This window comes from Globicephala melas, chromosome 5, assembly GCF_963455315.2.
Source record: "Globicephala melas chromosome 5, mGloMel1.2, whole genome shotgun sequence".
Taxonomy (NCBI): domain Eukaryota; kingdom Metazoa; phylum Chordata; class Mammalia; order Artiodactyla; family Delphinidae; genus Globicephala; species Globicephala melas.
The window spans coordinates 60,904,817-60,919,860 of NC_083318.1; the positions used below are offsets into that span (position 1 = coordinate 60,904,817).

The 15,044-nt window shown below is 35.7% G+C and overlaps 1 protein-coding gene across 5 annotated transcripts in view; it reads right to left on the reverse strand.

Moving 5' to 3' along the window:
- Positions 1-15,044, reverse strand: part of ARAP2 (ArfGAP with RhoGAP domain, ankyrin repeat and PH domain 2) — a 199,575-nt gene that overhangs the window by 38,286 nt on the left and 146,245 nt on the right. For all 5 annotated transcript variants that reach the window (XM_060299232.1, XM_030881005.2, XM_060299231.1 and 2 more), the window contains one exon: positions 8,993-9,121. In XM_060299232.1, coding sequence (XP_060155215.1) covers positions 8,993-9,121 — 129 coding nt within the window. The remainder of the gene's footprint in view (positions 1-8,992; positions 9,122-15,044) is intronic.

Consider the following 15,044-nt stretch of genomic DNA (forward strand, 5'->3'; position numbering starts at 1 on the left):
ATATTAGATCATGTCCATAAAAGATGAAGCATGAGACATTATATCAGGATGAGGGCTTTTAGCAATTTCCTGGTATTAAGGTGACACAATTTTTAAATATTCATGCAGAGTTTCTAAAATTTACAAATAACTTGATTTTAGAAAGAAAAACTCAATCTAAAACCTAGCATCCCTTGGTTTGGGGAAAACCTTTACTTATACAGCAAATACTACACAGACGTTCACAATTATAGTTAGTATAAGAAGACGAAAGTTAGAAAAAATGGAAATAGTGCCTTATAACTCAAATATGAGCATGGGATGACAATCTAGAAGCAAAAATCCCCATGATTAATCACATCACTGATCATAACTGCAAACAAAAGTAACTGACAAGCCCCAATAGTTTTCATGATCTGCATACTGGTCACAGATAACATTCTTTTAATTGCGACGTTATACTAAAATAGGTTCTTTTTAGGTGGTCTGTGACCTTAAAATAATTTCTGAAAAATACACTGCTAACATTTGTCTTCTGGTATAATCTCTTAATATTTAATTCCATAGAAAAATATTTTAAGTAATATTTTATAGCTAAATAACTTCTATTTAAATTAAAAATAACACTTATCCAATTAAAAAACTTGAAAGAAGATGTATTTTAATGCAATAGGAAGATCAAGGAAAAAATATAAAAGTAGTATTCAGCAAAATTCATATGACATCAATTCATTCTTCATGAAGTACTAAGAGTCCAGTAATACAATAACCTCAAAAGAGATGATTTCTGGACTTGCAGTGCAGTGTAAGAGACAGAGTGAACATGGACTAACAAACAGTGCTTATATATCCTGATAGGAGAAATACGGTAAGCAATTTAGAAAACATTGGGTGGGCTTAGTGATTCAGCTGATTTAGAACAGAAAAGTGGAGAAAGGCATTTATAATGCTATTGATTTAGAAATAGGTAAAGTATTTTAAGAGCATTAAATTATAATCAAGTTGTGAGATAAAGATATTATATATTGCTCAAGCCAAACCAATTCCATTCACACCTTCTGATTATACTTTTTTAAGATTTTTGTTCAACTTAATAAAGCTTTCTAATTTTATCAATAAGAAATAATCGTATGTCCAGTGTTAAAGTAAACCACTCATAGGTCAAATAGAAAACAGGCTTAGGAAAAAAAAATATTGTTGACACCTTTGGTTGCATTTTTATTAAAATTTATTTTTAAAAATCGTGTGTAATTATCTTAGCTAAATCTTGTTGTACACATTATTAAGGGACTCGGGAGGAGGCTTTGAGAGGAATATATGTTAAGGAGAAGGAAAGACCAAAAAGAACCTTGAAACACTAAGTTCCATGATAAATACTGAGAACTTAGAAGAATTTCTAAAAGCTCACACAATGTTAAAATAAGTAGAAAAAACACCCATCGCTTAAGGGCCAAGATGAAGTTATGTACTTTGGGGACATTGTGCATGACTCAGTGTGTAACACAACGAAGGATATGAATTAAATGGCTTCCAATAATTCACTTTTCCAAGCTTTTCCAGTACTGCCAGGTCCCTCAACTGTGGAGTACTTCACACTTGTATTTTCACTCCCTCTACCTCATCCTGGGGAGAAAGTTTAAGATCTAGAGACATTGTTATCATTAGAGAATCATAAACCCCTTTCCCCCTCCAGGTGTTTGCTCAGACAAGGAAGGAAGGCTCAGTTGAGTTCAGTGAAGGTTCTTTAGAGTTAACACTGGGCAAGATAACAGATTGGTATTCTTAGTTATATTGTGCTGTAATTTTGTTATTAATTAGAAAAGTCCTTAAAAAGTACATGTATGAAACCACGCAGAATGGTCAATTTATTTATTTAAACAGAACGGACATCATATTACTGAGACTATGAAACTGATCTCCCCACCCAAAGAAAAAAAACAGTTTTCCAAATCATTTGAAAAACCTCAAGTTCTTAGACAAAAATAGTAATTCCTAACTAGTGGCCCCTAATCCCAATAAAATAACTGATCTGTGGAGGAGCTTGGAGGGTCTTGGGAAGGAGAGACAGAGACAGACAGAGATAGGGAGAGACACAAAGAGAGAGAAGCGGGTGGGGGAACATAAACTAGGAATGGTATTTCTAGAATACATATTCCCCCTTTATCCTTCATGCCCAGTCATCTAGCAGTCCAGCCATTGTTCTCTCAAAGTTTCTCTCTGGGGTTCAATTCCACTTCTTTTCCAATATCATCTCCTTAACCCCCGCCTTTTCTACCTAATACCTAGACGCCAGGATTCTATAATTCCACGTCCTGCTTTTCTAATGGCTCCATATAATTCCAGATTTGTGCTATGCAAATACTGTTTTATCATGTTAATACCCTTTCCAAAACTCTATTTTTTTTTTTTTACTATTTGAAGTCTTACTTATGTAACATTAAAAGCCTAAACTTCTTTCCCTGACTTTTCAAGGACTAAATAAATAGACTCCTCCTACTCATCTTCATAAGCTATTAAGTTAAAATATAATATTTATTTATAAGTCAGTTGATCATAATACACTGTTTGGAAAACCAATCTGTGTCTCTGTGGCATGACTGAAGTTGATCATCTGAGTGAACCTAAGGGAAATGCCATTCTCCTTGGTTCTATACAAATTCTACCCCCCACTTCTGGACCCAACTCATCCTTGAAGATTTTTTCTAACTACTCCAGTCCATACTTGTTATTCATGTCTTTAAAACTCTAAGATAAAAGTTAGGCATTGAATACATGAAAAGTCATGTTTGTCTCATAATTTTGCTCTTAAAAATAATAATTTCAGTCTATGGCTATACCACCCTGAATGCACCCAATCTCATCTAATCTTGAAAAAATAATAATTTCATGTTTGCTTTTTAAAAAATTGTGGGCTTTAAATTTTCCTCCCCAACCTATGTGAGAACTAACATAGCACAGTGACTAAGAGTTTGCTCTGGAGCTAGACTACCTGGGCTTGAATGACAACCACATCCTCCACTGGATCCCAGGTAGTAACCTCTAAATCTCAGTTTCCTCACCTGCTAAATGGGGATTTATACAGTGATCACCCAGTAGATCTGGTATGTAAAGTATTTAGAAGAGTGCTTAGCACATAGCAAGCAGAATGTAATTGGTTATTTATCTAATGGAGGACAGACATCATTTTTTTCTGTACTGCAGAGTCTGTAGTAAACAGTATGGAAAAAATTACCCTTCCAAAGGCCTGGTGATTTATAGACTGAATTTACAAGAGTTTTAAAAACTAAAATCTGCTTCTCCACTTACCAGCCGGTCACCTTGAGGGAGTTACGTAACGTCTCCATGTCCAAGTTTCTCCATTTATAAAAGGCTTAGAGAGTACTAGTAAAAAACCCCTTAAGACTGCTAGGAAGATTAAATGACATGGTGTATGCAAAGCCATCAGCTCAGCATCTGGCGCCCAGTAAATGCATAGAAACTATGAACAATTTATCTCTTATATATGATCTGAGCAACGAAAAGGGAATATAAAACAAATGGGTCTATTTTCCATGGTCTCTATGTGTCTCCCTTCCTCTTTTGCTGGCAAAGACAATTTTCTCAGGCCTGTACATTATCTGAAAAACCAAGTTCCACCCCTGCGCATGTACTCTAAGTGCTGAAGGAGACAAGCAGTTTTCATGAGAGAATGTGCCACAACCAAGTGATATTTGGCAATATTTGCAGCCTGAAATCTAGAAATTTCTTCCAAATTAAATTAAATTAAATTCCAAATTAAAAATTATCCATATTTTCCTTTGTTTGATATTGATTATATAGAACACATATATTCTTTATTATTTGGAGGAAGCAGAATTTGATATAGTTCACTCACTGCATGACATTCGCTCAAAATGTATTTAATAAAATTTAGTTCTACGACTGAGTAGTATATTTTCCTTTGTTACTTGTATTGAAGAAGTAATGCTTAATAGAACTAGCAGCCTGATAACATCCTTTTGTAATTAGATTATCCTTAAGCAGTAAAATTGTAAATATACTTACTACTGGAGGATTGACTAGAAAAGTGCCAGAGCTTCCACACCATTTTACTGACAATGCAGCAAATTGTAGAAAGTAGAACACTACTTTTCTATTCTATCATTAATTTCCAAGAAAATACTTCCACTTGAAGTGGACTGGATCTTACTTTCAACTTTTACACATCTTTGGATTTAAAAAGATATGATGGGAGTGGAATATAAATTATTTCAGCTAGACTATGATTTATGAACTCATATTATTTTTGCTGGAATTTTCCTTTATTTTCTTAAGTCAGTGGATAGGGGATGGCTCAGCTTTCCAGGTCTGAATTTGCTGGAAGCAGTTGCATTTTGAACTATTCTATTCTAATGTAAATTTAATTCCAAAGCATCTGTCATATGTGGCAATCTAAATTTAGAAACCCACACGCATTTTCATTTGAGTTACATCTTCTATCTTAAAAGTAGTTCTTCCCCATTGAGATCATTAAAACTTGATTCTGTTGTATCACATTCTATTGGGGTAATATTAAAGAACTTTAGTGCTTAAAATAAGACTTCTGCAAGAAAAAATTATTTATTCTGGAACCTTATAGAAGCTATAAATTTATGGCTAACTTGTGATAGAGATGCTGAAACTTAATATGAGATAATGATAATATAAGGTGGTCTAATATGATTAGCTCTGACAAAGTCTAAATGGCAATTTGAATGAAGTTTCATTCTCCCTATCTCAATGTCTCAGCCATAATCCATGGGGTAGAAAAGAAATTCAGACTATTATTTTTCTTTTCAAGTTAGTTACCTCCTCATTACAATAAGGACAATAGCCCAAAATGCTTCTCAGAAATACAATGCTGCTTTTGCAAAACACAGAATTGATTTTTAAGTAGAGGCAACAGAAAATTCATTTACTCTTACATACTTGTATAAAAGTAAAGTATGCTTCCTCATTACCTTAAATGAATGAGCAGAAATTAAGTGTTGTTTGACTCTAAAGTCTATTCCTTCTTGTGATATCTATATTTTAAACTATTGAGATAAAATGAACAAATTGAGAAAATTAAAACCCCTAAACAACCCCAAACCCCTAAACTTATTTGATAAAATTTTTCATTAAGCAAGAAGGTGGTATCAAACAAAAGTATATGCCTATAATTTGTTGCATAAAATCAGAAATACCATCATGCAATTAATGAAATGCAAGTCATGTGTGTGTGTGTGTGTGTGTGTGTGTGTGTGTGTGTGTGTGTAGATAAAGGAGAGACAGGAAGAGATAGGGATAGGTAGACAGACACTAAGGTTTGTGGCAAAAGGTGTCAGGTATGATGAGACAGGTGTGACGGATGTGTCGGTGCTACTTTATGTTTTAAGAAAATATTAACACAATAGCTATTCATTACTGAGAGAAAAGTATGGTTGTAACCAACCAGCCTTGTTTCAAACTGTGCTAATTTCCACTTGGCCCCCAGGTTAGAATAAGAAAATCTTAAGAAAGGAAAAGAAATCCTTAACATTGTTTCCTCTCTGCTGTGAAGAGCCATGTGTTTCTGAGGTGATTCCAGTTTTTCTGCTAACAAATTGACAGAGAAATCACATTTGATTTACTTTCACTATTTTCCCTTTAGATCCCAATTTTAAGTAGTAGTGCATGTAATGAATGGAGCAATAACTCTGGAGTAGGTGGTCACTGTGATTGATTTAGGAGACATTTGCCAAGACAAAGACAAAGTAGACTGAATACCTAACTAACCTAAAATCTATCACACAGGGTACCCCATAAGAAGTACTTAGAATCCCCAGGTTACTGTAAGACATGACTATAAGAAAAAATCATGACTTTAGAAGTTGATTTAAAAACAAACAATAGGCCAAACCTTTAAAATGACAATCCTAAATGCACACAGATGCAGAACCAACCATAATGAAAAAGATTTTACTTTGACAATCTGAATATAAATCAAGCTCTAATAAAAACATTTATAAAAATTTTATTGGCTAGAAAACTAAAAAAGAAAGTTAAATATTTACTTCATAGGTACTCCTGTTTCTGACCAAAAGTACATAACTACTAATATGAAATGGTCTAATTAATGTATTTCCTGAGGGTTACTCTAAAACCTGACTTTTTTTTTTTCATTCAGAGGGACATAATTTCCTGGTAGAAAGAACTATTGATATCATAATAACAAGTTGTGTATTGGCTTGGCCAGCTGAGGAGGGTAGAGTGCAGGGGTAGTGATAAGTTTCATAGCTCCCACCCTGTCAGAGGAATGCAGGAGATATGAGAGTAGCATAAGAGTTTACTGACATCTTACTCTAGAGAATATTTCATCCAAATCTCAGAAACTGTCATGTAAGCCTGCTTTCCACTGTTTGTCTAGACCTTTTCCACTGCTTTGTCTAGACCTTACAGAAGCCTGATGCTTTCAAAACAGGACACACTCATAACCCCCAAAAGAGGCCGTGTACAATAGGTGAGGCATCATTTTAATGCCCAATTAAATGCCCAATCTTCCTACCTAGTTTGTGGGTAGAGCAATTTATAGTTTGTCACTCGACCATTTCTTGTTGCCCTTAAACAACAAAGATTTTACTCAGATGTGAGTAAACCCACTCAATCTAACATCGCTAATACAGCGCTTAATGATATCCTTGCTTTGGGTTATCCCTCAGGCCACCTGCACAAAACCTTCCTTTATATTATAGCCTTTTAAGATCTTATTCTTGTCTGGTTTTATTCACATAGCCAGTCCACTAGCATTCAAACAAGAGCTAAGTTTTTGCAACATGGAGAATTAAGAGACATTTTTGAGGGATATTAGAAAAAGGAAAATTCTCACCAAAAATAAATTAAAATTTACCTGAAAAGATGACTTATTTTCTAAAAGAAAAGAAGCCATGAGAACCTATAATATATTTCATAATGCAGGCAGGAGTTTGTTCATAAACTCAATACGTTTCCTTTATCTCAATGTTAAAATGAAAGAATAACAGATTTTAAGAGTTAGGCCAGATTTCAAAGGTTATCTAAATCAGAGATTCTCAACATGACACCATTGACATGTTGAGCCAGATTATGCTTTGTTGTAAAGAGCCTTCCTGTGTATTGTAGGATGTTTAGCAGCATCTCTGGTCTCTAACCACTAAATACCAGAAGCACCACCCTACCCAGTGTGACCATCAGAAATATCTCCAGACATTGCCAAATGCCCCCTGGGGGACAAAAATCTCCCCGACCTGACAATCACTGCTCTATGACAGGGATGCTTGTAGCAGTCATATGATGAGAGAGAATTTCTGTTGCAATCGTTGAGCAGTATACAGAGGATGTGGCCAAAATCATATGTAGCAGTAAGAAAGAAGTTAAACAAGATAAAGTTGTCTAAAAGGCTAAATTTCTATAGCAAAAAGAACACATGTTGTATTTATTTAGATGCTAGTAAGACCAGAATGACATAGAAGCTGTTAAACTGCTTGCATTTTGTAAAAATACTTTTGTGTAATTGTAAGATATGAAGGGCAGAGTTATGGACTGAATGTTTATGTTTCCCCAATTCATATGTTGAAACCTACCTACATGGTATCAGGTTTTAGGAGGTGGGGCCTTTATGAGGTAATTAGGATTAGATGAGGTCATGAGGGTGGAATCCTCAGGAATGGGCTTAGTGCCCTTGTTAAGAGTCACAGAGAGTGTGCTTCCCCCTCTCTGCTCTCTGCCCTGGGAGGATACAAGAAGTCCCCAGTCTGCAACCTGGAAGAGGCCTCTCACCAGAACTTGGCCAGGCTGGCACCCTGATGTCAGACTTCTAGGCTCCACACTGTGAGAAATAAACTTCTGTTGTTTATGAGCCATCTAGTCTATTGTAGTCTGTTATAGTAGCCAGATTATCATGAAATCAGAAACATATCAGATTAGCCTGGTACAATTAAGAACTTGCTGACTTATGGCTACTAGCTAGAGAGTCTGCAGTCATACCAAGTAGCTTTACCGCATTTAAGAACTGTACCCACTTCCCCATCTTTTTTCTTTTTTCTTAATAATTAGAAGTAAAACCAATCTGTTCTCAAATCTAGTACTTAATAAATGTGTGATCTGGAGGCAAGTTACTTAATTTCTCTGAGCTTCCCTTTTCTCAATTGTAAAATTCAAATGATAATATAACTCCTGGAGAAATTTTTTAAAAAGTATAAATGAGTTTTGGTATGCAGAGAGCTCATTTTATAATACCTGATTAATAAATAGTAATGGTTATTATCAATATGAATTATAGAAGTTGTGGTAAATTTTATCTTATAAAACTTAAATCCTCTGCTTTCGGGGTTGGTTTATAGACAGTGTGGCAAGAAATCTTTTTCTAATCTGTCAGATGATGTAAACATAACAGAAGAATCTAAGTTTCAAAATGAAAGTTTTCTGATACCTCAAACAAGTTCAGAGACTGTCTTATATGGATCCCCCGTGCTAGCTAACTTCTTATTTAACCTTACATGTATACATGTCTTCTCCCAGTTGGATGGCAAATATCCTTACTGGAAGTATTTATTTTGTATTTGTTTTCCAATATTACTGCAAAATAGGTGAGAATTATAACAAGCACACAATCTCAGAGCTTGCGATTCTTGAATGCTTGGAGAACTTTCAAATGTAAATATAATTCAAGATGATTCACCATCTATCTAAAGATTAGGAAAACACTTAAGCATGGCAAATAAATAAACTAAACTCAAAACCTTAAAAAGATGAATCATTCCTGCTAAATCTTTAATTTGATACGGTCAAATTAACCAACTATTACCACAGTCTGACCCACCAGGAAAATATGACCCTGGCACTTGGTCTATATATTCTTCTTTCTAACAATAATGGCAGTAGATTTTTCATTTAGCTACTCATTTTTACATTTTCAGAAAACACTTGTGCCATAATAATTATCCTTTAACCACTTGAATTTTCAATCATAGTTGCAATGCGAAATAACAGCACCTACCATTATAGTGTTTAACTGTGTCAATGGTTAAGAATCTCTTCACCACAAGATAAGCAGATCCAGGTTCAGCTAATGAACTCCACCGAAGCACCTGTTCCAACACATTTTCTGTGTAGTGAAGAGGGCGCTCTGCAAACAGAAACAAATCAAATTACAAAAGAAATCTTAACTTTTTTTAATTATAAAATTTAAAACGTCCTTTTAGAAAGCTCTGTACAAGACAATAAACATGACTGTATCTTATGGTACACAAGATAGTGCTAGGACTACATACAGGAAACCCTAAGACCTAGAACAGCATTAAGCACGTAATAAAATTTACTGTATAAATAAATCTTTGCAGGGACATTTGTTTGTTATGCAACAATTTAAAAAAAATTCAGAGGTACTACCCTTTAAATATAATTTCACAAATATAGCTATCTTTTTGTACAACAAATTAGTGAATTACTCTACTTTTTAATTTAAACAACATTCTGGTTTGCTTATGGAAAGCTGTGTATTTGAATATGCAAATAATAATTATAAAAGGGCTAGTAAAATTAGTCTTGTCCAGTACTAACATAAATAAACCCTTTGTTTCTCCCAACAAGACTAGCATAATTTGTGATCAATATTAGTGAATAACTTATAGCTGATACAGTCAACTTACATGAAATTATAAAAAATAACTTCAACAGAGAATATAAGATAATCATTATCAAACAGTACTGAGTAATATATGTTTAACTATTAGTGGAAATATCAATCAGAAACATTATGTAGCAATATTATACATTAACTGTTCATATAATAGGCCAACAAGCAAGAAGTTGATGACATCTTAAAGATTTCTCCTTGGTAGAAGGACGTGATCTCACTCCCTCTTGCGAGAACACCAGAATCACAACTAACTGCTGAACAGTCATTGACAGGAAGACACTGGAACTCACCAAAAAAGATACCCCACATCCAAAGACAAAGGAAAAGCCACAATGAGACAGTAGAAGGAGCACAATCACAATAAAATCAAATCCCATAACTGCTGGGTAGGTGACTCACAAGCTGGAGAACACTTATACCACAGAGGTCCACCCACTGGAATGAAGGTTCTGAGCCCCACATCAGGCTTCCCAACCTGGGGGTCTGGCAGCGGGAGGAGGAATGCCTAGAGAATCAGACTTAAGGGCTAGCGGCATTTGATTGCAGGAATTCGACAGGACTGGGGGAAACAGAGACTGCACTCTTGGAGGGCACACACAAAGTAGTGTGTGCATTGGGACCCAGGGGAAGGAGCAGTGACCCCAGGGGAGACTGAACCAGACCTACCAGCTAATGTTGGAGGGTCTCCTGCAGAGGCAGGGGGTGGCTCTGTCTCACCATGAGGACAAGGACACAGGCAGCAGAAGTTCTGGGAAGTACTCATCAGTGTGAGCCCTCCCAGAGTCTGCCATTAGCTCCACCAAAGAGCCCAGGTAGGCTTCAGTGTTGGGTCGCCTCAGGCCAAACAATGAAGAGGGAGGAGACTCAGCCCCACCCATCAGCAGGCAAGATGATTAAAGTTTTACTGAGCTCTGCCCACCAGAGCAACACCCAGCTCTACCCACCACCAGTCCCTCCCATCAGGATACTTGCACAAGTCTCTTAGAGAGCCTCATCCACCAGAGGGCAGACAGCAGAAGCAAGAAGAACTACAATCCTGCAGCCTGTGGAAAAAAACCACATTCACAGAAAGACAAGATGAAAAGGCAGAAGGCTATGTACCAGGTGAAGGAATAAGATAAAACCCCAGAAAAACAGCTAAATGAAGTGGAGATAGGCAACTTTCCAGAAAAAGAATTCAGCATAATGATAGTGAAGATGATCCAGGACCTCAGAAAAAGAATGGAGGCAAAGATAGAGATGATGCAAGAAATGTTTAACAAACACCTAGAAGAATTAAAGAACAAACAGAGATGAACAATACAATAACTGAAATGAAAACTACACTAAAAGGATTCAATAGCAGAATAACTGAGGCAGAAGAATGGATAAGTGACGTGGAAGACAGAATGGTGGAATTCACGGCTGCAGAACAGAATAAAGAAAAAAGAATGAAAAGAAATGAAGACAGCCTAAGAGACCTCTGGGATAACATTAAACACAAAAACATTCGCATTATAGGGGTTCCAGAAAGAGAAGGGAGAGAGAAAGGACCCGAGAAATATTTCAAGAGATTATAGTCGAAAACTTCCCTAACATGGGAAAGGAAATAGCCACCCAAGTCCAGGAAGTGCTGAGAGTCCAAGGCAGGAGAAACCCAAGGAGAAACACACCAAGATACGTAGTAATCAAATTGGCAAAAATTAAAGACAAAGAAAAATTATTGAAAGCAGCAAGGGAAAAAATGACAAATAATATACAAGGGAACTCCCATAAGGTTAACAGCTGATTTCTCAGCAGAAACTCTACAAGCCAGAAGGGAGTGGCATGATATACTTAAAGTGATGAAAGGGAAGAACCTACAACCAAGATTACTCTACCCAGCAAAGATCTCATTCATATTCGATGGAGAAATCAAAAGCTATACAGAGAAGCAAAAGCTAAGAGAACTCAGCACCACCAAACCAGCTCTACAACAAATGGTAAAGGAACTTCTCTAAGTGGGGAACACAAGAGAAGAAAAGCACCTACACAAAGAAACCCAAAACAATTAAGAAAATGGTAATAGGAACATACATATCGATAATTAACTTAAACGTGAATGGATTAAATGCTCCAACCAAAAGACACAGGCTTGCTGAATGGATACAAGAACAAGACCCATCTATATGCTGTCTACAAGAGACCCACTTCAAACCTAGGGACACATACAGACTGAAAGTAAGGGGATGGAAAAAGATATGCCATGCAAATGGAAATAAAAAGAAAGGTGGAGTAGCAATTCTCATATCAGACAAAACAGACTTAAAATAAAGAATGTTACAAGAGACAAGGAAGGACACTACATAATTATCATGGGATCAATCCAAGAAGAAGATATAACAATTATAAATATATATGCACCCAACATAGGAGCACCTCAATACATAAGGCAACTGCTAACAGCTGTAAAAGAGGAAATCAACAGTAACACAATAATAGTGGGAGACTTTAACACCTTACTTACACCAATGGACAGATCATCCACACAGAAAATTAATAAGGAAACACAAGCTTTAAGCGACACAACAGACCACATAGATTTAATAGACATTTATAGGACATTACAGGTAAAACAGCAGATCACACTTTCTTCTCAAGTGCACAGAAACATTCTCCAGGATAGATCACTTGGGTCATAAATCAAGTCTCAGTAAATTTAGGAAAACTGAAATCATATCAAGCATCTTTTCTGACCACAACACTATGAGATTAGAAATGAATTACAAGGAAAAAAACATAAAAAATACAAACACACGGAGGGTAAACAATACGTTACTAAATAACCAAGAGATCACTGAAGAAATCAAAAAGGAAATCAAAAAATAGCTAGAGACAAATGACAATGAAAACACAATGATCCAAAACGTATGGGATGCAGCAAAAGCAGTACTAGGAGGGGAGTTTATAGCTATGCAAGCCTACCTCAAGAAACAAGAAAAATCTCAAATAAACAATCTAACCTTACACCTAAAGGAACTAGAGAAAGAAGAACAAACAAAACCCACAGTTAATAGAAGGAAAGAAATCCTAAAGATCAGAGCAGAAATAAATGGAAAAGAAACAAAGAAAAGAATAGCAAAGATCAATAAAACTAAAAGCTTGTTCTTTGAGAAGATAAACAAAATTGATAAACCATGAGCCACACTCATCAAGAAAAAGAGGAAGAGGACTCAACAAAATTAGAATTGAAAAAGGAGAAGTTACAACAGACACCGCAGAAATACAAATCCTCCTAAGAGACTATTACAAGCAACTCTATGGCAATAAAATGGACAACCTGGAAGAAATGGACAAATTCTTAGAAAGGTATAACCTTCCAAGACTGAACCAGGAAGAAATAGAAAATATGAACAGATCAATCACAAGTAATGAAATTGAAACTGTGATTAAAAATCTTCCAACAAACAAAAGTCCAGGACCTGATGGCTTCACAGGTGAATTCTACCAAACATTTAGAGAAGGGCTAATACCCATCCTTCTCAAACTTCCATAAAATTGCGGAGGAAGGAACACTACCAAACTCATTCTATGAGGCCACCATCACCCTGATACCAAAATCACACAAAGATAGTACAAAAAAAAAAAAATTACAGACCAATATCACTGATGAATATCGATGAAAAAATCCTCAACAAAATACTAGCAAACAGAATCCAACAACATGTTAAAAGGATCATACACCATGATCAAGTGGGGTTTATTCCAGGAATGCAAGGATTCTTCAATATATGCAAGTCTATCAATGTGATAAACCACATTAACAAATTAAAAGAGAAAAACCATATGATCATCTCAATAGATGCAGAAGAGCTTTTGACAAAATTCAACATTGATTTATAATAAAAACTCTCCAGAAAGGGGGCATAGAGGGAAGCTCCTTCAACATAATAAAGGCCATATATGACAAACCCACAGCAAACAACATTCTCAATGATGAAAAACTGAAAGTATTTCCTCTAAGATTAGGAACAAGACAAGGATGTCCACTCTCACCACTATTATTCAAAATAGTTTTGGAAGTCCTAGCCACAGTAATCAGAGAAGAAAAAGAAATAAAAGGAATACAAATTGGAAAAGAAGAAGTAAAACTGTCACTGTTTGCAGATGACATGATACTATACATAGAGAATCCTAAAGATGCTACCAGAAAACTACTAGAGCTAATCAATGAATTTGGTAAAGTAGCAGGATACAAAATTAATGCACAGAAATCTCTTGCATTCCTATACACTAATGATGAAAAATCTGAAAGAGAAATTAGGAAAACACTCCCATTTACCATTGCAACAAAAAGAATAAAATATCTAGGAACAAACCTACCTAAGGAGACACAAGACCTGTGTGCAGAAAACTATAAGACACTGATGAAAGAAATTAAAGATGACACAACAGATGGAGAGATATACCATGTTCTTGTATTGGAAGAATCAATATTGTGAAAATGACTATACTACCCAAAGCAATCTACAGATTCAATGCAATCCCTGCCAAATTACCAGTGGCCTGCCTTTTTTACAGAACTAGAACAAAAAATCTTAACATTTGTATGGAGACACAAGAGACCCCGAATAGCCAAAGCAGTTTTGAGGTAAAAAGCAGAGCTGGAAGAATCAGACTCCCTGAGTTCAGACTATACTACAAAGCTACAGTAATCAAGAAAGTATGGTACTGGCACAAAAACAGAAATATAGATCAATGGAACAGGATAGAAAGCCCAGAGATAAACCCACGCACATATGTTCACCTTATCTTTGATAAAGGAGGCAAGAATATCCAGTGGAGAAAAGACACCTGTTCAATAAGTGGTGCTGGGAAAACTGGACAGCTACATGTAAAAGAATGAAACTAGAACACTCCCTAACACCATACACAAAAATAGAATCAAAATGGACTAGAGATCTAAATGTATGACCAGACACTATAAAACTCATAGAGGAAAACATAGGAAGAACACTCTTTGACATAAATCACAGCAAGATCTTTTTTGATCCATCTCCTAGAGTAATGGAAATAAAAACAAAAATAAACAAATGGAACCTAATGAAACTTCAAAGCTTTTGCACAGCAAAGGAAACCATAAACAAGACGAAAAGACAACCCTCAGAATGGGAGAAAATATTTGCAAACGAATCAATGGACAAAGGATTAATCTCCAAAATATGTAAACAGCTCATGCAGCTCAATATTAAGAAAACAAACAACCCAATCCCAAAATGGGCAGAAGACCTAAATAGACATTTCTCCAAAGAAGACATACAGATGGCCAAGAAGCACATGAAAAGCTGCTCAACATCACTAATCATTAGAGAAATGCAAATCAAAACTACAATGAGGTATCACCTCACACTGGTCAGAATGGCCATCATCAGAAAATGTACAAACAACAAAT